Source organism: Maylandia zebra, linkage group LG22 (assembly GCF_041146795.1).
Source record: "Maylandia zebra isolate NMK-2024a linkage group LG22, Mzebra_GT3a, whole genome shotgun sequence".
NCBI lineage: Eukaryota > Metazoa > Chordata > Actinopteri > Cichliformes > Cichlidae > Maylandia > Maylandia zebra.
This window is the reverse complement of record NC_135187.1, coordinates 21,291,818-21,315,455: the sequence shown is the minus strand read 5'-3', so window position 1 is coordinate 21,315,455 and position 23,638 is coordinate 21,291,818. Positions and strand designations below refer to the sequence as shown.

The window sequence follows — 23,638 nt, the reverse complement described above, 5'->3', positions numbered from 1 at the left end:
AGTTTCCTCATCCCCTCTTCTCTCATCTATCCTTGCACACTTCCAACCTCATCTCCCCTTTTCCCCCACCTCACCTTGATTCGGACTCCTTCTCTCCTTCATCCCTCTTTCCTCACGTTTGAAACTCATTATAATGTTCCTCATGGCTAACTGATAAAACCAATCAGTCTGCATTTCTGCATGTTTGGGATGTTTGTTATTAGTCTTTTTTTACAAGAGTAATATTATGCGAGGATGATGAATTAAATCAAATCATGAATTGTGTGACATGATGTCCTCGAGGTAAATTCATTTAATGTTCCAGAGAGATTTCACACAATGGAAAATCTAAAAAATAAATAAAGTTGTCCAAAGGTATGTAGACACCTCCATGTGATTTAATAGCAGAACAACATTTAGCCATTACTTCAACAAGTTAAAGTAATAGTCTCGTGTATGACTTTATCAGTCTCTCACATCTATGTGGAGACTTTCAGTCTTACTCTTCTTTACAATTGTGCTTTAACAGCAGCTAGAAGATTCCAGTGGGCTTTGACTGGGTCACTGCAACATCTTGTTTCTTTTCTTTTTCAGCCATTCTGCTTTAGATTTGCTTCTGTGCTTCTGATCATTGTCCTGTTGCATGACACAATTTTAGCCGAGCTTTAGCTGTTGGACAAATGTCCTCACATTTGACTCTAGAACACTTTGATATACAGAGGAGTCCATGGCCGACTCAGGGACTGCACGGTGCCCGGGTCCTGTGGCTGCAAAACGAGCCCAAATCATCATCCTACCACCGCCGTGCCTGATGGTGGATATGAGGTGTTTGGAGCTCGCCAAGTGTGACGCTGTGCATTATGGGCAAACATCTCCACTTTTGTCACATCTGCGCAAAGCACACTGTTACAGAGGTCTTGTGGTTTGTTGTGATGTAGCTTTGCAAACCCAAGCTGTGCTGCCTTGTTCTTGCATGAGAAGAAACAGCCTCCTGGGAATCCTTCCAGACAAACCATACTTGTTCAGCCTTATTCTAATTGTGCATTCACGAACTTCATCTATCATCTAACACGCTGAGACCCGTTGAGTAATTAGTAATATTAAAATCATATCAGTAATTCTGCACTAATTGGATTAATTATTTAAAAATGCTTAATCGTATTTAAATGCATTTCCCTACATTGAATTAAAGCTGAAAGTCTGCACTTCAATGACATCATGCTCTCTTCATTTCAAACCTATTGCGAGGGTGAGCCAAAACTGTGAAAACTTCATCACTGCGCAATCAGTTTCAGAACTATGCCATGCCTGGAAGACCGCCAGCTTGATGAAGAGTTGCTAAGTGTTCACCTTGTTCACTTGGATGCTGCTTAAGGGCTTCTCTTCTGTATGGACACACACACGCACATCCACCCACAGCATTTAGCTCTGTTAAGAATTAAATGCCTGTACTTTCAGCCTCCAGGTTTCATTATTATTAGAACATTGATGTCTTTTATATCAAAACCCACCACGAACTGATGACAGGCAAAGCAAAAAGTTTGAACTCTAATACAATAGGAAGCAATGACTCATCATTGTTATGGGTAGATCTGCTCAGCCTAATCAGTAGTCTCCCCTGAAAAGGAAGGCTGTGGGCTTGTAACCACACAGGAAACCACATTAATTAGTCTGACAGCGTCCTGCTCCTGGCTGACTAAAACATCATTAGAATGGACAGCAGCACTGCTCAAAGGCAGCACTCATATATTCTGATTAAAGCAACAGTTAATCTACTAAAACTGCTGCGGTACAGAGATTGGAAAGGTTGGGAATTATGAGCATGACACCAAATAGGATGAAACGAGCAGGAAAAACACCACAACTGGCATCGACCTTTAGTGTGTTTATTGCGTTAGAATCATTGTGGTTCAACCTAAAATTCCAACACCGATTAATGATTTTTATTGATTTTTTTTTATTTATTATAGTGCACTTGACCCTTCACATAATATGACAGTTTTAAATATTTGTTTATGCTTCAGGTGATACGTCACAACATACTGAGAGGTGATATATTACAGTACACTTCCAGCAGTTATATCATATAAAAAAAAAAAACCCAAATAAGACACGAAGCAAGAAATAAATACAGACATTGCTCAAACATTCACATTTACAGTATTCTTCTTGGAATAGTTGCACACAAAATATATACAAAGGTGAAGCAAAACCTTTGTTTGTTTGTTTTTCTCCAGAGGAAGTTACGGTTACAAACATCTCTGCAAGTCCGTTCAGGTTAAACTATCGGAGCCTATCAAATTTAGATAAAAATGAGCCAAATTCTACTGCTCGTCCAAAAAAAAAAAAAAAAAAAAAAAAAAAAAAGGATATGACAGATGGCAGATAAATAAATGCAGCTGGTGCAGATATAATCCAATCAAACAAATGCTAACTACAGCAATTTATATTACTTTCAGAATCATCATTCATTTAGATTCATCTAATTCATGGACATAACTAACTAAACGACCAAGCAGAGAATCCAGTCTGACGCAGCAAATACCCCGAAGTGAAATCATCTACAGCGAGCGTATTGCCTGCAATAAGTTACAGTGAACGATTAAGGTCAACAATAACCCAGAACCACTGACTTCAGTTAACACATTCAGACAGTAAAGGCGTTTTAAAATGTTCTCGTGGGAAAGCGTAACAACATTAAGAGTCAGATTTAGCCACTCGCACATGTTCACTGGCTTTTTTTGCGGAGGGTGGAAAGCCACAAGCAGCCGAGTGCTAAACGGACACACCGCATTACACAGTGAGCAGCAGACAAACAAACTCGGGATCTTCAAAGAAACGTAAGCTGTTGCGGTTGCAGAAAAACGTCATGTTGTAAGAAAACATGAGGGCATGCATTCTGGTCCGTATATGCATAGAATGCCTGCAACATGCTTGGAAGTAAACAGAGGTTTAGTATTTATGTATATCGGCAAATCAAAAGGTGCGTTCAAGCAAGCAGGAGTTAATTATTTTTTACCATATGAAGACTAGATTAGCACATAATTAGCAATTAGCAGATAATGTACAGTATTAGAGCTAGTGCGCAATAGCTCTGCTACTTATTTCCAGCTTGCTAAATGCACCTTTTAGACTTGAAAATGAAGACATTCAACGCTGAGCTACACTCTTGGAGGGTTCATCTCTGTGGGATGGATAGTATGTTTGGGCTTCTCTCTGTGCATTGGTCTATCTCTTGGGTCTGTCAATGTCATCGATGGCTGCCAGAAGTTTCTGGCGAGCCTTTTTGTTTATATGTGAGCCGAGACAAACGTTCACCAAGTTGGCTAGCTGCTTCATGGAGTACTCCTGCAAAGAAACACAACGAGTCGGTCAGAAAAATCAAACACACGGTCTCGCTGTTTTAACAGAAATGGAGTAACTTGCTATAACCACCAGCCTGTGTCACTGTCTCACCCTGTGATTCTTGATGAACTGCTCCATATCATTTTCAGTCAGGTAATAGGCCTTAATGTAGGTTTCAACAAACTCCTTATCAGGGATGGGGCGCAGGTCAGTCAGCTTCTCCAGCTTCATCAGGAACTGCTGAAAATCCAGCTGCATCAGGGCCCGGCCCTCATTGCTGCATTTCTTTACATTAGCGTAGCTACAGAGGAGGACAGAGGAGCAGACGGAGAAGGACATTAGCATTGCCCTGAGTGCTCAGGTAGAGGTAAGTAACGACTGAAACACAAGTAAATTCTGGAAGTCATTCCCAGTGGTCGCTCGCATGCATGTGACCTAAGGGTTATGTTTAACATCACATATTTTCCACACTTAAATTCTCCAGCCAAATATCACCATGCTCAGACATTCTGCACTTCTTCAGACATCTCCAAGCACAGATCACCAAATGTCAGACAAAATCTGCCTTTCTTAAGTGCTCTGAGTGCATAATGAAGTCACAATGTACCTAGCAAAGTGAAAATGCCCAGTACTCTGTGTGTATATGTGTGTGTGTGTGTGTGTGTGTATATATATATATATATATATATATATTCATTCCATCAGGCTTGCAAGACAGATTTGTAATAAAAAAATATTTCTTTATACCCCTGGGTATATTTCATTTGGAAATTTGTGCTCCAGCTTTTTAAAAAAAAGTCAAATTCTTCGAGGGTATTAAAACTCAAAAAGTCAAAATAAACCCCAGCAGAAAAGTAAATGAAGCTTCTGTAGTTACATGGTAAAGTTTAACATTTTTAATCCGTTTATAAGAAAAGTGTAATATGTTTAATAAAGGGAATAAAACGAGAAAATTTACGGGATTGTAAAAAGTATATAAATTACATCCTTGTACAAATGCATAATGAGTCATTCAGTTTATATGATGGAAGTGTGATTTGTGGTCAGCAGGTTTTGTTGCTACAAGTCAAAACCTCTATGAAAACAACAGTTGCACGATGGAGTGTGTCACAATACTTCAACACTAAAGATTTTTATTTATATTAAGCGAGAAAATAAATTATAAAAAGACACAATGATAACACTGTAAATATCTTTGCAAACTTTTGCACAGTAATGGTTTCAGAGAAGCCATCTCTCTACTCCAGTGTTTAAAGTGTGCAGTCCAATTGCCAAAAAAGGGAAACGGAATACAAAATGACAAAATCATTACTACACAGTTACTGTAGTAGTTCTGTGTAGTACTGGACATGAGACATGTTTTGCAATTTTGCCTCTGTGCACCCCCATTTAGGAATTACAGCCTTTTTAAAAAAATAAAATAAAAAAATACATATAGTTCTTAATTTCCAGGAACTTGAAAGTTAGTTTTCAAGTTCTGCTGAGGCCTCTTCCCTCTATTCTATGACAAATTAGCCCAGGGTGTCAAACATAAGGCCCCGGGGCCAGATTTGGCCTGGCAAAGAGTCCAAATCAGGACCCACTCTATGGTTTTGGGAAGGAGGTCATAATTTTTAGACTATATTTTCTTGCATTTTACAGCTTTTGCTACATTCATACTACATCAAAGTAATTAAGCAACAGAAAAACAATTGGATGACCAAAGTTTCTGTCTTTTTAATATCTACTTTAGAAATTTTAGGGAGGAAATTCAGTAAGAAAAGAAAATTGTTGTGAATTAAAAAACTTTCTCTTTTCTAATTAAAAGACAGTCTGGGCAATCAGCTATCAAAACCTTTTCCGTAATTTTACACATTTATGTCTTTGAATTTAACTCCAAAGAGTGATGCTTTTAAATTTACTATAGCAGCTTTTCTCTATCAAGTAGAAAACCTGAGACGTACAGTTAAAGTTGGGCTTTTCCCCCCCTTATATTAAGATATATCAGGTTTTAAATGTGTAGTTCAACTTCTTTACACTGATAGTAAGGGGAGTTTAAGTTATTACGCCCTAAGGCAACAGTTGTTGTGAATTGGCACCTTATAACTGAAACTAAATTGAACTGAATAACAACAAATTGGGCTGTATTTGAACACATCCCTGAAACTGAAACTGGACAGATAAGATGTGGAGATGTTTCCAAGTGTTTAATTATTTGGCAGCTGGTCACTCTCAACTCTCAATTTGAGATCCGAAGGCCTGGAAGACCACATGAGACAACTACAGCGGATGATCACAGAATTCTTTCCATGGTTAAGAAAAAATGCTTCAAAATATGTAGCAAAGTCAAAAAGGAAATCTCGATGTTTATCGCTGATAAACTCTACAATCAAGAGATGCCATCCTGAATGTAAACACAGAGGTGCTGGTACAAAGTCTTGGTGACACTAAAGAGCAGGAAGTCCAGATCATATGTTACCAGAAAACACGTACAAGAGCCTGAAAGGTTCTGGCAAAAAATCTTTTGGCAGATGAAAAAAAAATCAACTTGTACTAGAATGATGGGACGAGAAAAATATGAAGGAGGAAAGAAACAACTCAAGATCTGAAGCTTATCACATCATCTGTCAAACATGGTGGAGGCACGTTATGGCACAGGTGTGCGTGGCTGGGACCACGTCAATGCTAGCGCTGCACGATTATGGCTAAAATGACAATCCCGATTATTCTGATCAATACTGACATCACAACCATTCATTATTTTCCTCCAAATGTAAAAAAATTGCAGTAAAATAAAATTAGTACTTATTCACATAAATTCGGTAAATCTCTCAGAAAAATACCAAATAGGTTCAAGGTTCAAGGTTCTTTATTATTTGTCACATGCATAGTTATACAAGTATAACACACAGTGAAATGTAGCCTGACACGCTCCTCGACATGTGCAAAAATTGGGGGGGGGGGGGGGGGTGTAGAGGAAGAACATTATATATATATATATATATACACACATATAGTATATACACTGGGTGAATGTGCAGTAGTGGCAGCAAGCAGGTGAATTCTGTACATTAATATGAATAGATATCTGAAATATTAACTCCAAATTAAACAAACAGGGTGTTGCTTTCACTTTTAAATGGTGCTTAATTCCTGTTAATTAACTGAGATGATATTCTCTTACCAAAGTGTCATATAGTAAGTCTGATCTTGTGACAATCCAAGTCACGTCATCTTAAATTCAATGGTTTTATTTGGTTACGATTTTACTGCAGAATGTGCTGTTGTCTTATTAAAATACTTACTATACTACTTAATATTAGTAATAATTCTTATTTACTTATTTACGTAGGATTACTTCGATATTTTGCTTTATATTTGTGGATTTGGATGAATATATTTAGTGTATACAGTGGGGCAAAAAAGTATTTAGTCAGCCACCGATTGTGCAAGTTCCCCCACCTAAAATGATGACAGAGGTCAGTAATTTGCACCAGAGGTACACTTCAACTGTGAGAGACAGAATGTGAAAAAAAATTCCATGAATCCACATGGTAGGATTTGTAAAGAATTTATTCGTAAATCAGGGTGGAAAATAAGTATTTGGTCAATAACAAAAATACAACTCAATACTTTGTAACATAACCTTTGTTGGCAATAACAGAGGTCAAACGTTTACTATAGGTCTTTACCAGGTTTGCACACACAGTAGCTGGTATTTTGGCCCATTCCTCCATGCAGATCTTCTCGAGAGCAGTGATGTTTTGGGGCTGTCGCCGAGCAACACGGACTTTCAACTCCCGCCACAGATTTTCTATGGGGTTGAGGTCTGGAGACTGGCTAGGCCACTCCAGGACTTTCAAATGCTTCTTACGGAGCCACTCCTTTGTTGCCCGGGCGGTGTGTTTTGGATCATTGTGATGTTGGAAGACCCAGCCTCGTTTCATCTTCAAAGTTCTCACTGATGGAAGGAGGTTTTGGCTCAAAATCTCACGATACATGGCCCCATTCATTCTGTCCTTAACACGGATCAGTCGTCCTGTCCCCTTGGCAGAAAAACAGCCCCATAGCATGATGTTTCCACCCCCATGCTTCACAGTAGGTATGGTGTTCTTGGGATGCAACTCAGTATTCTTCTTCCTCCAAACACGACGAGTTGAGTTTATACCAAAAAGTTCTACTTTGGTTTCATCTGACCACATGACATTCTCCCAATCCTCTGCTGTATCATCCATGTGCTCTCTGGCAAACTTCAGACGGGCCTGGACATGCACTGGCTTCAGCAGCGGAACACGTCTGGCACTGCGGGATTTGATTCCCTGCCGTTGTAGTGTGTTACTGATGGTGACCTTTGTTACTTTGGTCCCAGCTCTCTGCAGGTCATTCACCAGGTCCCCCCGTGTGGTTCTGGGATCTTTGCTCACCGTTCTCATGATGATTTTGACCCCACGGGATGAGATCTTGCGTGGAGCCCCAGATCGTGGGAGATTATCAGTGGTCTTGTATGTCTTCCATTTTCTGATGATTGCTCCCACAGTTGATTTTTTCACACCAAGATGCTTGCCTATTGTAGATTCACTCTTCCCAGTCTGGTGCAGGTCTACAATACTTTTCCTGGTGTCCTTCGAAAGCTCTTTGGTCTTGACCATGGCGGAGTTTGGAGTCTGACTGTTTGAGGCTGTGGACAGGTGTCTTTTATACAGATGATGAGTTCAAACAGGTGCCATTCATACAGGTAACGAGTGGGGGACAGAAAAGCTTCTTACAGAAGACGTTACAGGTCTGTGAGAGCCAGAGATTTTCCTTGTTTGAGGTGACCAAATACTTATTTTCCACCCTAATTTACGAATAAATTCTTTACAAATCCTACCATGTGGATTCATGGATTTTTTTTTCACATTCTGTTTCTCACAGTTGAAGTGTACCTCTGGTGCAAATTACTGACCTCTGTCATCATTTTAAGTTGGGGAACTTGCACAATCGGTGGCTGACTAAATACTTTTTTGCCCCACTGTATATTTAATTCTGGAATCAAGTTTGACCGAAACCTGTTTAGAGTTCCAGCTGTTACACACGTGTGTTTTTACAGCATTTTCTTGTATGTGTATTTAAGGGTGTTTGCATTCGGGCTCTTTTTTATTTCCCTTCAGTATTACACTAAATCGGGTTATTCCACACAGCCTGTGGTGTTGGTACATGTGTGTGGGCCAGAGTACACATGCATTTCATTGTGTGTGTCTGCTTGTGTTCCATGTGTTTGGCAGCGAGCACTGTTGCGCACTGGCAGGTCGGACTGTGACATCTCCAGTACATTAACACTCCACACAACACATCTGCACTTTGCAAACTCTCCCCGTCTCACACTTCAGCTTTTCTCTCTCTCGTTTCCATTTTCTCCCCTCACCTTCCCCGTCTCTCTCTCTCTCATCATCATTGTCGTTCTCCCTCTCTTTTTCTTGTCAAAGCTGCCAGAGTTTTTGGTGGCGAGTGTTTGAGCTGTGGCTCAGAATGCTAACGGAGCGGTTTTTGCGAGTCTCTGAGGAGACAAGGACAAGCGCTGGACAGAGAAAATTAATAACAGACTAGGGCGGTCGGAGTACAAACAAATAAATATGACCGCTCTATCTCATTGTGCCAGAGGGTTGGGAGATGTGTGTTTGGAGGGTGTACTGGGAGAACCAGGCAGGCGGTCAGCAACAGCAGCTTAAATTTGCCAAGCATTGCAGTCGTAATGGGCCATTTGCTCATTGGAAAGGGTTCAAAAGTTCTCTTACGCAACAAGAGGAAGAGCGCTCAGCAAACGTGTAGGGAAGTAAACATGTTCCCTTCTCTTTGTGTTTGAGGCCGAGGCATCCACCTATGCCTCGCAGTCGATGTTCTCCCTCTTATTTAAAACACTTGGAAAGAACAAAGCCACTTAGAGCAAGGACTTGTTTTCAGCCCGAACTGCGTTCCCTGGCTTCAACACGGTTCAGCGTAACCTGCTTTGAATTTGTAACCTGGGATAACTTTGACGTCAGTCGCAGTCCTTTCATATTTCCGATAAAATGTGTGGAACTTCACGATGATTGTCAGCTGCTTATTTCTCGCTTCGTCACCGTCCAGTCGGCGTGACTCGATGCTGCTGTGCACCCAATCTGTCCGATCAGAGGGATTTATCGCACCATCCATCTAAAAACATACTTCACACATATGCTCCGCGCATGAGCCTGAGAAAAGCGACAGTGGAGGTGCTGAGAAAAAACAAAAACAAAAAACCCAAAACCCTGACAATCTGTCACCTATCACAACCTATATCGCTCCCTTGCAAGGGCAAAAGTGGTAAAACGCATTACAAGAGATGTGTCAAGAGCATTCTGCGGTTTGTGTGAGTGGCCTGTGTCAGGTAATCCCCTGATGGGTATTTGGTGAGGCTGCAGAGATGCGACTGCCAACATGAATAGAGGAGGCGAGGGCAGCGTCGTCGAGTGGTTTTTCTCAGGGAATATCTCAGAAGGAACCAGACACAGTTTTATGGACGGCAGGTCAATTTCTCTGCTCTTCCCGCTGCTTTCACAACACGCTTTGGGAAGAATTTTCGTTTTAAATTTATGACATGCAGATGTTTAAACTGGGGAGCAAACACAGAGAGAAATAAATAAAGAAAGAGTCATTCTTTTGAGAAGTGTGAGCCTCAAATCATTGAGGCAATAGCTCAGCTCATAACACAAATTGAGTGGCACTATTAATGACTGTAACCTGAGAGTAAAAAGATCCGTTTTAAGCAGAAAAGACAGTAAAAAGCACCGAGGTTAAAGGAAAACTGTTCCAGATTCAGCGTGACATCTCAAAAGAAATTCCAACAAACCCAAAGATGTTTATACTTGGTTTGCATCCAGAAGGACAAGGTTGTAATAACAGTAAAAAAAGTCAGCAGAGATTGATGAACCTCAGTTTTAACCCTTTAATGCCAAGTGTATCACACACTACGTTGCCAAAGGCATTCACTCTTCTGGGTTCACACACATGAACTTGAATGACATCCCATCCTTTAATCCGTAGGACTTAATATAATGTCAGCCCACCATTTGTTAGCTATAACAGCTTAAACTCTGCTGAGAAGGTTTAGGAGTATTTATGGGAATTTTTCACTACTCTTCCAGAAGCGCATCGGTGAGGTCAGACACTGATGTTGGACGACATGGCTTGGCTCGCAGGCTCCAATCCAACTCATCTTAAAAGTGTTCCCTCAGGTTGAGGTGAGGACTCTGTGCAGGCCAGTCAAGTTCTTCTACACCAAACTCCCTCATCCATGTCTCTTTATGGATCTCGCTTTGTGCACTGGTGCGCAGTCGTGTTGGAGCAGGAAGGGGTCGTAAACAAACTGTTCCCACAAAGTTGGGAGCATAAAATTGTCCAAAATATCTTCTTGTGCTGAAGCATTAAGAGTTCCTTTCACTGGAACTAAGGGGCCGAGCCCAACTCCTGAAAAACAACCCCACACCATAATCCCCCCTCCACCAAACTTGACGCTTGGCACAATGCAATCAGACAAGTACTGTTCTCGTGGCAACCACCAAACCCAGACCCGTCCATTGGATTGTCAGACAGAGAAGCATAAGATATGTGTTTTATTGTCAACGGTTGCCTGTAGTGCACAAACTAATGAAAACTAATGAGAAAAATTGGGGCATGGATGGATGACGAATGCTTCAGTGTTTTTTTCTAAATGCAGTGGTTTAAAAGCAGAACTGTGTGGTACCTAGCCTGGTTACACAACTCATACAAATAGTTCAAAAGTCTAACACGAAGATTGAGCAATCTGAACATTTTGCTTTACACTTCTTTCCTCCTTGTAGTTCAGTAGCATACAGCATTTACTTCGACTGCTTTGCATTCACCTGTATATCCTAAAGAAGTCTTTCATACCCGGATTTTTCCTGGCTTTAGGAAAGGCATGATGCGGATCGTAGGAGGTGGGTGGATACACATCTAAGCACAACGGGTTCATTTAAAGTTCAGGTATTGATTCTGCCTGATCCTTATTTCACGGAAATTTGTGCTGCTTTGCTCATATTTCAAAATAGTTGATGAACAAAGATGTATCTTACTTAAAACTGTTTTCATTAAAATGACTTTCCTTTAACCGAGGTTTTATTGTAGGTGTTTTATTCACTGATTTTAAGATGTATTTCTTAATTACAGTTTTTCCACAGTTTTAGTGGACTCAGTATCTGTTTGGTATGGTATGATATTTGTGCAGAGAGACAAAAAAAAGCCCAATTTCTCTCGGGCAGATGGCAGCCCGACTCAAACTGGGATGTGCACTTGTTTCAGTAGATTTGAGGAGATGGTTGCTGCCAGTGGCAAACAGCCTGTAGTGCTTTTTGCTGGAGGGAATAGCGAGTCTTCGTATGAATCTCTTGCTCATGTTAAAGTAGAGAAACTGAGTGACAGACTTCTCTAAACTGTCGCTGCCACTGTTATAGGTTATTTTTTCTGTGAGCAGCCCATAGCAGTATGATAATAGACAACAGCCTTTTCATAAAGCAGCAAATGACTCACAGACAGACACCAAGTGTGTGACGCACGGCTTTGAGTCGGTGCTCCATGCAGATGGTGGAGGGGGGAAACATTATGTACAAAAACAGCTTGTGTTTTTTATATTTAAGGTTTAACAATAACTCACTGCATACACTTTCTTACCCCTCAACAAGAGTCCTGTTGGCCAAACGGATGCAGTGTTCCCAGAGGACGTTGGACACAGGCAGGGGGATGCGCACATGTCTGGAAACTTCACCCAGCCGCTTGTTAAATTGCTCAAACTCCTGATGAGGTGGGGAGAAAGAAAAGGTGAACACATTCCCGTGAGTACAACACGATGCAGCAGAAAAACAAATCGCTGGTCTTTTACCAAAAAAAAGTATATGTGGTCAGGAAAATATTTTATACAATTGGTCATATTTCGCTAAAAAGTACCATAACTTTCATATCAACATATAAACAACATGCGGCTCATTAAAAAAAGCATTTTAATTAACAGATTCCTATATTTCTATATTACTACAGCTACAATTAGGTCTAAACACAAAAATCTCAATATGGACACTACATTATTCAGCCAAACGCTTCCACCTAACCATCACAGATTAGCCAGAAAAAGAAAATAACGTCTTAATATGGATTATGCAGAATTTTAGGTCTCTACTGTTTCTACAATAAACACAAACAAAACTGAAGAGATGAAAGTTTTAGACATTTTTCTTGCATTCTTGTTCTTCTATTGTGCATCTACTTGTGCATTTCAAAAATCCATCATACATTTTGAATATAAAATAAACAGAAGCTTGCCCTTTCTAAAAAAGATGACTTGGATTTGGTATCACACTGAAGTTGGATGAAAGTATGTTTCTTTTTCATATTTAAGCTTTAACGTGTGTGAAACTATTCACCTGATTTAGACTGTTAAAGGATATGATGCAGCTTGTTTTTTAATAAGCTAAACATTTGTCCCCTACCTGCAAACTTTGGTTTCTAGAAACCTCCAAATCTGCTGTCAGAGATCAGACTTACAAATAATTACGGGACTTCCAAGTATCTGTCCTTCTATGTTAACTTGATCTGCATGCACTCCAGAGAGCATAATACCAAAAACTTTGAAGGGCCTCGCTCAACTAGTTTTCCAGATAGTAGATTTCTGAAATGGCCCCTCAACACAATGACACGAGAAAAAAAAGCGTCACTATCTTTATCCCTTAAAATGACCTGATGAACTGAGATGTAATGACCTTGTTGGATTCTAACTGGAAGACGTAAACAAAACAAAAAGTTGTCATGAACAACACTTTAAGGATTTCCTTTGATTCTCTCTTACACGCTGCCTCAAGAAACAGCATTTGGGTTTTCCTTTAAACCATTTAGCTTAAATTATACATCCAAAATAGTGATTATAAGTAAATCAGATCAATCTCGGCTAAATTATTGTTTTTTTCCACCAGTGTAAGCAGCCGGCAGGATGTGTGGGTTACTTTCCTGAAACTCTAACAGAGCTAAGTAATAATTCTGCCGTCTGCACTGATGGAAGCAAAGCATGCTGACGTACAGTAGTGAAGAGCGCGGGGGCTGCATGTATGAAGCTGTCGAGCCACAAATCATGCGCAAAAACAAATCATTTGGGCGCCGGTGAATACTGTACTCCGGTCTGACAGCATCCCAAGGTGAATACAAGCTACATCTAGAATCTAAATCTAAATCTAAAATGTTATTCTGATTCATTTTCTGTTACTGCCTTCCAAAAAAAACTGCAGTACCTAGGTAAGTATGTAAATATGACACATGCAGATTAAGATTGTAAATAAATTCATAAAATATGCAAGTATTAAATTACATTTTTAAATTGCATCATTATAGAAAAAAAATTAACGTGAACCTTAATGCATGTTCCCATTAATTTTACACCCTGAAATGAAATGTTACTCATTCACAGCCTCACAATAGACTCTGACTCAAGCATTTTGTCAATGAAGTCATTCTGAGGCTTCGGCATGTCTTTGCCACTTTATATGCAAATGAGCGCCATTGTTGAATGCTGGGGATCAACCTGAATTCATGAATAAAATATTGCTGTGTGCGCGCTACAACAAAACTCAGCACCACTTATTTCAATCACGTAACACACCCCGCATGCATTATGACCGTCTTGACACGATGACGGGGGAGGCTATTAGCACCTGATGGAAAACTACACGCGTATACGATGTCTGTCCACGTCTGTCCGAGTCACTAAGCAGTTCAGCCATCAGCCATCTGTTATGTATGATTTTGCCTCTGCTTGATGCTGCTCTGTTTATGGCTCCGCACCGCAGCGAGCCCCTCGCACCTTTCTTTCTCTTAGTGTCAGAAGCAGGAAAAATGTGTCCTTTACCCCGCCATGCAAGTTTATAAAAGAATAAGTAGCCAGCATGAATAAAGACACACATTTAGAAGAAACTTTCTCATTCTAAAAATACTTCTGGGAGCAGTGAGCTCAGATGTCTTTAACAAAGCAGAAAACTTCAGGAGAGATCTGCATTTGGCTCTTAACAGCTCACCCATATAATAAATTATTCACCCCCATCCCAAATAATTGATATTAAAGGTCCCTGAATTAACTTTGAGTCAAGGAGGAGAACAATGACCTTCACAGTTTCAGACTTTAAAAGAATAAGAGCTAATGCTTAGTGTACTGATGGCAGAAGGATAACACTTTTTTTTTTATGAGTGCAACAAAGACACAATGTGTGGAGGGGGAGGGATGCCTGCTAGATAAAAGTAAATCTAATACAGCTGCTTTGTGTTCTATTTTTGTGTAGCGTGGATATTGCGTGACACTGAGAGGACACGGTATCTGTTTGGGAAAAGTAATAAGCACTGAGATCTTTGTGGACTTTTCTTTGCTATAAAATGCACAAAAAAGGAATAAAGGGTTTTAAAAAGGGCACCAAGTAGTCTCAGAATCATTTATATTCACCTTGCTAAGTCAAGGGTCTTAAAGATATGAATGATGCAGAAACCCTAATGAGGTATTTGCATGAGATCTTTATGAAATGTGAGTAAAAGCTGCTTCAACATTTAAGCGTTAATATGTGCATAACCCTTAATTGGATTTAGACTGTTTTAAAGAATATGATGCAGGTTGTTTATGAGAGGCTCTAAACAAAATCTCAGTCCCCTACCTGCAACACTGTGGTTTCTACAGGAGCTTCAAATCTGCTGTCCAAATATTTTAGGGACTTCAAGCATCCATCAGTCTATGTTAATGTGAGCTACACTCATAAAGCCATCATACCAAAAGCTTTAAAGGACCTAGCTCAAGTAGTTTTCCAAACAGTGGAATTTTGAAGTGATGGTCAGGTGGGAAGTTTTTGTATGCTTAATAACTTTAGCTGGTTTTTGTCCGTAGTGGGTCAAAAATAGGCTACAGTAACATCAGCATTCGCTTTTCTTATTCGTCGTTACCTTTAACAAGACATCCACATATACATTGTGCTGGGACATTATCTCCCTAATGTCCCATTTAACTCCGGCCATCATGAGCAACATTTGTTCATAGTCGATGGCCTTGGCCGCCACGATCCAGTAAATTGGTTTCCGCAGTTCGCTGGCTGTAGACACCGTCTGAGTGCAGGAAGGAAGGATACATATATGAGAGTTAGTGGATCATTATAGTCAACATATGGATAAGGTATTTTTCAACTGCCTGCTATTCTGCAGGAAGAACAATGTTAAAGTTTCCAATGAGCGAAATCAGGACATGACATTCACTTGATGTTTTGGGTCAAACAGACCCGTCTCTTCATCTGAATTTCAAATGTCAAAGAGACAAAAAAAAGAAAAAGAAGCAAAGTTATCCATGTGGGTTTGAGTTGTTTTCATTTGTTTTTAAAGAAAACAAAAGGGCACAATTACAATTAAGCAAGTGGAGTGCAGGTGGGAGGGGGAGCACATCCACAACAGTCACACAGCATATTTCACATTGTGCCTTAAATATTAACAGTGAAATCCAAAAGGAAAACACATCCTATAAACCACATATTTAAGTGCATGTGTGGAGAAAATCAATTACAAATAACAAAAAATAACATAATCTCAGCCTTACAAGAGGTTAAAATAAAATAAAAGACAAACGGTTTTCTACAGCTGGAGACGATGTCTGAAATAACCTGACAGCTGTAGCTGACAGTGATGACATGATCAGTTACTGTAATAATTGAGGCCTGTGCCCTCAGAGGAGGCATAACTGTATAAACCAAACAATACCTGGGAATAAAACTGCTGCAGGAAGGGCTTCTTGGCTGCAGGCATCATCGCGTCCAAGTGGGACTGCAAGGACTCAAACTGCTCTGCCAGAAACACACTGACACAACCAAAGAGAAACAGCCTTTAAATTCTGCCCATATGCTCTGCTTGTGACACATAAGAAAAGGCAATTACGATGTGTTGTTTTTGTGTTATTAAAGAGTGACAGATCTATTTACAAAAGCTCGTATTACTATTACAAAGTGGAGTAACTGACCATTAGAGAGAACATCACCTTAAATCTCTGTTACTCTTGAACAACAGTAAATCATCTCAAATGGAATAAGAAGGTTTTTTTTTACTTTTTTGTCTCCCTTGATTCTTCTGATCCATTAATTGGATCAAGATTTTAGTCATATGTGCTTAAACCTGAGTTTCCAGCATTTCCTGCTGTTCAATCTCATTTCTTCCCTTGTTGGTCACGTTTTGATGAAATAAACATCAAATTCATCCATCCATTCGCTTCCGCTTATCCTTTTCAGGGTCGCGGGGGGCGCTGGAGCCTATCCCAGCTGTCATAGGGCGAGAGGCAGGGTATGACAGCTGGGATAGGCTAAACATCAAATTTGATTATTATAATGTAAATTATGGAGTCAGCTGTAATTTTGCTGTAAAAACTTGTCTGACTTCCAAACCTTTAAGTCTCACCTCCCAAAGCAAAGTATTTTCACGTCCGACAAATCAAGCAGCACTTCTATTTGTTTTTTGGGTTTTTTGACAAGGATTGGATTTCAATTATCCTTGAAAAAACACTCAGACCAAAAGAGGTAGCAGAGAGAGAAATACAGGACAGAAAGAAGAAGAAGAAAAAAACAATCAATGCGTTCAGAACTAATACACCCCCCCCCCCCCTTCCACTCTGTATCCAGCACTGACTAAATAAAGACCTCTTGACTCAGGCTGATCGATGGCTCTGAAGTGTTACAGTGCATGAAATAAAAAGTGAGTGAACATGTTTACGTGGGCTGAAGTTCAGAGTTGAGTCCTGACTTTAACAAGGATCATTAATTAAAGAACAACAGGTCTCCGCAGAGCTCTTAAATACAGCAGGAAAAAAGAGAGAATAAAACAGGAGAAATCGACTTAATCAGACTAAGACACCAGTCCCAGGTGGGACCTCCACATTCTTTTGCTGCCTCTTGAACCTCCGTTTGGGTGTGAATGCACACACCAATGAAGTGAAAAAAAAAAGCTGTCCTTAAACCTGCAGACGCCCCTCACTGCAAGCTAAAGGTAACCTGTCGTTAGCTGATAAATTGGGGTTTTGGAGAAAGATCAGAGAACTAAAAGTCTGAGGCCACAGAAGTGACAGTCACTAAATTTACATTCCATTCCGCTACATCCCAAAGGTGCTCTATTGGATTGAGATCAGGTGGCCATTTGAGTACAGTAAACTCCTTCTCGTTTAACATTTGTGTGTTCAGAGATGCTATTCTTCTTCTCATTATTTCATTTACCGTTGCCTTCCTATCAGGTTGAAGCAGTCTGGCCATCCTCCTCTGACCTATGACATCAACAAGGCATTTTCACCCAGAGAACTGCCGCTCACTGGATATTTTTCTTCCAGACTGTCTCTGTAAACCCCAGAGATGATGGTGTGGGAAAATCCCAGCAGATCAGCAGTTTGTGAAATACTCAGAGCAGCCAGTCCGTCACATACTAAGTCACTTGCATGGTATGATGCATTGTGTAATCAGCAGATTCGATATTTGTATTAAAAAGCTGTTAAATAGGTGTACCTTAAAAGGGGCCAGTGAGTGCATCTGTGTCATTATTCTTCTAATAGACTCTTGCGGCTATAAATTGAATTTTCTTTTAGATAGGGCGCTTAGGAAAAAAAGATAAATTGCATTCAATTTGCATATTATTAACATCCAAACCCAAACAGAAACCTTTATTTTAAAGCATAATTTAATGTTAATAAATTCACACTAGTTTGGACACTGTATAAAAACAGAATGCATTGATTTGCAAATCCCATAAACCCACATTTTATCAACAACAAAACACAGAAAATATATCAAATGCTTAAAGTGACAAAATGCACCATTTAAAAAAAAAATATTAGCTTGTCTTGAATTCGATGCGAGCAGCACTTCTCAAAAAAAGCTGGGATAGAGGCCACGTTTACCACCGTGTAGCATCCCTTCTTTTAAAAATAGTCGTCATCAAAAACATCTGGAATCTGATGAGAGCAGCTGCTGGACTTTTAGGAGAGGAATGTTGTTCCAGTCTTGTTTGGTAAGATTCAAAATACTCAAAACTCCTGGGTCTATACCGTATTTTTTGACATATGACGCTCCAAATGTTTTCAGTTTGTGAACGGTCTGGACTGCAGGCAGGCCACCTCACTCCCCACTCTTCTACTATGAATTCCTGCTGTTAGAATAACTGCAGTATGCAGCTATTACTGAAATACACATGATTTCCGAGCTCATCTGGACGGGAGCATATGTTGTTTTAAAGCTTGTATGTATATCTTTCAGCACTGATGGTGCATTTCCAGATGTGCAAGATACCGATTCCATACGTGCAGATACACCCCAATACTATCAGACGCCCAGGCTTAAAGTGAGCACTGATAAGAAGCCAGATGGTCCCTCCTCTCTTTAGTCCTTACGATGTACCATCCATGTTTTCCTAAAAGAATTTCAAGTTTCAACTCATCTGAGCCCAGAACAGTTTTCCACTTTGCCTCAGTCTATTTTAAATCATCTTAGCCCAAAGAAAACAGGATTTCTCCAAATGCTCTGAATCTTTTATTGATATTATCTACTGCTGATCTTTAAGTCTTCATAATTTTACATCAAGGAAAGTGAATCTAAAACTGTTCTACAAGGCTTTTTTGCAATATTGGTGAACCTCTGCCAATTTTTATTCTTGGCATCTCAGAGACGTTCCCTATATACCATCATGTTACGGACCTGTTGCCAAATAAGCTGCAAAATGTTCCTCCAACTCTTTCTTTTTAGTACCACGCTGTTAAGAAGTGTAGCTGCTTTGTGGGTTGGTGAGATTCGCAAATCACTGCATTCTGTTTTTACTTACGTTTTAAACACCGGCCCAACTTTTTTTGGATGGGTGCGTAAAAGTACCAGAGAGAAGATATTTTTTTGCGTCCGTTTGTTTTCATAGAGCAATGAAGATCGCATTAAGGTGAGCAGGAACAGCTTGTGTTTACCTCAGCAACATAATCATGTGCTGTGGAGGGAATAAGAAGAAGAAAGCACACACTGCACTTCAGAGTCACGCTTGTATAGATGCAACACCTGACCAGCAGCATAGAGAATGAACAACCGATGGTCAGTTTGCTGAGCTTTTGTCTTTGATTCTTCTCACACATGATTGCTGTGTCCACTTTCTTTTCTCTCCCAGAGATTTTGTTTGAAATGGGACAGGCTGAGGATGCTAAAAACACACACAAACTGTGAGCTGTCTTTTCTAAAAACACTATTTTTAGATCAAAAGCATAAAAAATAAAACCCGACCACCAACGCCCTCAACAATTTCTCGCAGTTTTGCACAGAATAAGTCTGCTTTGGTCCTTTAAACTTTACCTACACTAAACACTTTAGCCGTTTTGCTTTCATTCTTCTTCGGAGCTTGTTGCCTGCCTCCAAAACACGAAACCCTTTTTGTGAGCGAGTGTAAGCCTACTCAGCGTTCTGGCAACAGCGCTGTCAGAGCCTTTGGTTTACAAGACTTTCATTATGAAGCTGTTGTTGTACAGCGCAGACCTCTGAGGGCCCAAGTGCTGTCAGCATTGATGATAAGCTTGACCTAATTATGCACGGGGGCACCAGTGTGTAGTGTGAATGTAACAGAGTAAGACAGAGAGGGAGGGAAAAAACAGAGTAGAGGAGTACAAAAATAAACTGGTTACTGAGTGACTGATTGAGAGAGTTTAAAACATATCAAATTAGAGAAAGGAAATGATTTTGGGGGCGCTAAAATGTGTTGCTGTGTGTGCAGGAACACAACGCAGGCAGGGCTAATCTTTGCCGGCCAGTGTGTGGAAAACTGTGTAATGACATTATTGCCATCCTGACACGAGGCAGTGAGCGAGAAGCGGCCTCTATAACTTGATCAAACAGAGTGCTTTGATGTACATAACTGTCACGTTACATCGCGCTGCCAGGACACACAAGCGATGACATAAAGCACGCACTAATGTCAATGTAATGTAAGGAATACTTTAATGTAGTGTGCAAATGCTTCCAGTGGTGTGTGCTTACAGAGACTCTGTGGCCACCACCCTTTGTGCCAGCCCGTAGAGAGTCCCGCTGTTAGTGAGGACCACCAGCTGGCTGAGATGGGGGCTGGGCACCTTCTCCTTCCTGTCCTCTGCTGGGCCATGCACCCCTGCGTTCTCCCCGACAGCCTCCTGAAAGAAACACAGGTGGACTTTAGAAAACTAACACGAAGGAAACATTGTAATATCACTTGAAGCAGAGGGAAGCGCAATCATTTCCCTGCTAATCTCTCTCTCAGTGTATGTCGTCCTGCGATCACTTTAACATTTAATCTAACATAAGAGCAGTTCAGATGCATCGTCTAAAGTGCAATCAACTTTGAGGGACCCGGTCACAGCCGAAGCCCCCACACAGTAAAGTTCTGCTGACCAAACACTCCTGAAGCGGCAGCATTAATCGTTCTGATACATTCTAACACTCCATTTATCACTCATTTTATCCTTTCAATCGAAAAACTACTGAAAGAGAAATAGAAAGGTTTCAACCCGGCTCTCTTCCAATCAACCACAATAATCAGCATCTGCATAAAAAACAATAAAGTAATGTCTTGGTGGCGTAATGTATTATGTTGGCACACAGAGCTTTGTACTCTGTGACTGCAAAGCCCCCTGAAACAGCTTCTGGCAGATCAATAGCAATCACGCAGGTAATGAACAAATGGGAGCCATTAATGCTGCACCGTATCGTCCACTTACGCACTACCGGCCAGTGCAGTCTGGGTCTAATATCGTGTACGAGCACTCCTATTCCAGAAGAGCGGTGGAAAGCTTTTATAACCGAGGTCCTGCCAAGTATCCAGAGTAGAGACAAACTGTTGTAGCATGAAGATTAATGAGTAAAAGTAAAGCAAATGGTTACATCACTCCTACGTGGTCCAAAAAAAGATGGCAAGAATTCGTGAAATGTCAAATCCTGCCTGATAAAAGACCTTCATGCCACTACTTTATTATCACTGATAACAGATGAAAAACATTCAGTAACAGCAGACAAATAACCATTTCTGAAATGAAAGTGTTTTACACAGAGTGACGTGCTCCGTATTAAAATGCCAGCAGCGGCTAAAACGGGCTATAACAGCTCGGCGTACGCACTGCTGCAAAAATGCACAGAATGCAGCTCTGTGGACAATTTATGACTCAGACAAGCAGGAGCTATGCTGTCTCCCTCAAAGTGATAACTTCAACCTTTACACAACCTCCAACTTATCTCTCCGCATTCAATCAAACGCGCAGTGTTGCCAAAATCATCATCGGTCTGAAATTAACTCGGGGAGATTAACAGTTGATCTATATTATTTTACAGCAGTGGGGATCTAATGGTTTCCCTGCGGAGACTGCAACTCATCGCGGGAGCGGCTCGAAATAAACATGATTGAATTTAATTGAATACTTCTCAGCGCAGATGGTGAAATTAAATAAGCCTTCAGTAACTAGGTAAGGCTAAAGTTACTCATTACGTCTTTGTTAGAGATTAAAAGATCGCATAAAGTTTTCCCTGAATTATTAAACCTGAGCTGAAATTAGACTGCAAACGAAAAAAAATATGACTATTAACATTTTTGTTGTATAATTCACAAACGGCACATTTCCTTTTTCTTCTGTAAGCAACCAAAACACTTAAAAAACAGAAGAAATAATGCACACTTTCTTTACTTTGTCAAAAGGCTGCAGAGCGTTCACCAAAGCAGCCACACTTTGGCCTAATACAGCTGTGAATGCAGTTATTCTAAACTCGGGGAATCGGAAGAACAATTTGAGCCCCAAGTTAAAGATGCAGTCCTCGTTTACTGAGTCATTTAATCACACATTTAATTTAGTTCCTTGAAGGGTTGATACGCATTAATTACTCTTTTTTAAATTATGGCTGTCCAAGGCTTTTTACAATGCACAGAAATGCTTAACAAATTTATAAGTTTCTTTTATATTTACTGGGAAAATAAACTGAATTCCCATTTTAACACACAAATTTGAGCCGGCACACTGGACTTGTCTGAGAAGTCACAAAGTAGTCAAGCATAAAATTCAACCACTGAAAGTAATTTTTAAATAACTTGAGGTTTAGTTGTTTGTCTGCTTTCATCATTTTGATTAAAGACCACCATAAAACACAAAAAAAGGACATTGATAAACACCAGTACTATTAATTGAGGCTAAACCTTACACTGGGAGGGGTCTAATAAATGTTTTAAGCACTATATGCTGAGAAAACTCAGTTTCACATGCTTAGTCATGAGTTACAATTTTTTGATCTACTAAATCTGCTTTAAAAAGATACAAAGGCATCTCGAACACTGCAAAGGGTTCAAGTCGCCACAATGAGCACAGCTGTCAGCATTTTAAAAACGTCCCTGCACATAAACATGACAAACGTGTAATGGTTATGGAGTTAATCCAGAAAGGCCATTACTGCCCTCTTCAAACTACAGCAAATGACGTTAACATTTGGAACGGGATCATAGCAAAATAAATAAATAAATGTTTCGCTGCAGTGGCCAGCAGCCATTTGTACGTGTGACGTTGCCAGATCCTACAGGAACTTGCACACAAACATGCAAACGCAATAAATATTCCCAGAAAATCAAATGAAAACTATTTGTGCGCTTGTTCTTGTCATTTTCTTTTGTAACAGCAGATCTTATCATATCAGCAGCTGGTTGGACACTATGGTCAAAACGCGCCTCTTTACAAATGCAGCTGCTTTCTCTTTGTGGAGTGTTGGAGCTTTAGAATTCAACCTCTTTCACTTGTTTCTTCTTTTATATCTGCGTCTGCAGTGTTGGGAAAGCTGTGCTTGCGGTGGGGGGGATGGTGCCTAAAAGGATCTTCGGTACAATGAAGTAGGGTAAAAACACCTCTTTATATGTAAGATAGCCTAACAGAGAGAAGTGAGCAGCATGAGGACTTTTGCCAGTCAGCAAAAAACAAATCCACAGGTTTACCATGAATAAGAACATTACAGTGCTACATTACAGTTGTATACAAGAACTGTACACTGTCCTTTGAATGAATAAAATAAATCTCAAGCTGCATTAGTTTGACATTAAAGCAAAGTTTGGTTTGGTCTATTTTTAATGACGCTACATAACGCTTGACCTTTCGTTTGTTGTGCCTTTTCAGCATAAAAACAGGCTTCTGAAAGACATTTGGGAGAGAAGTTGTGTTTCCTTTCCAAATTCATGCGAGTCTGCAGGGATCCTCCAGGTAAAAGCAAAAAGCTGGGCTGAAAAGAAAAATGTGGTGGGCGGGAAAGGACAAACACAACATCGA

At 40.1% G+C, this 23,638-nt stretch overlaps 1 protein-coding gene and 1 long non-coding RNA gene across 4 annotated transcripts in view; one reads left to right on the top strand and one right to left on the bottom strand.

Annotated features, from left to right (window-relative positions):
• Positions 1 to 1,851: 1,851 nt before the first annotated feature.
• The window catches only part of vps50 (VPS50 EARP/GARPII complex subunit), a 127,609-nt gene continuing 105,822 nt past the window's right edge, over positions 1,852 to 23,638 (bottom strand). For both annotated transcript variants that reach the window (XM_004547928.3, XM_004547929.3), the window contains 6 exons: positions 20,355 to 20,503; positions 16,081 to 16,177; positions 15,280 to 15,438; positions 11,989 to 12,110; positions 3,436 to 3,625; positions 1,852 to 3,327 (listed from right to left, as the gene is read on the bottom strand). In XM_004547928.3, coding sequence (XP_004547985.1) covers positions 3,208 to 3,327; positions 3,436 to 3,625; positions 11,989 to 12,110; positions 15,280 to 15,438; positions 16,081 to 16,177; positions 20,355 to 20,503 — 837 coding nt within the window. In that variant the 3' untranslated portion in view covers positions 1,852 to 3,207. The remainder of the gene's footprint in view (positions 3,328 to 3,435; positions 3,626 to 11,988; positions 12,111 to 15,279; positions 15,439 to 16,080; positions 16,178 to 20,354; positions 20,504 to 23,638) is intronic.
• The window catches only part of LOC143414815 (uncharacterized), a 48,736-nt gene continuing 36,221 nt past the window's right edge, over positions 11,124 to 23,638 (top strand). Inside the window, exons 1-3 of one of the 2 annotated variants that reach the window (XR_013095495.1) lie at positions 11,124 to 11,258; positions 12,000 to 12,149; positions 17,594 to 23,080. This is a non-coding gene — a long non-coding RNA (uncharacterized LOC143414815). Of the gene's footprint in view, positions 11,259 to 11,999; positions 12,150 to 17,593; positions 23,081 to 23,638 lie in introns of those variants that run through there. The other variant, XR_013095494.1, reaches the window with a different exon arrangement.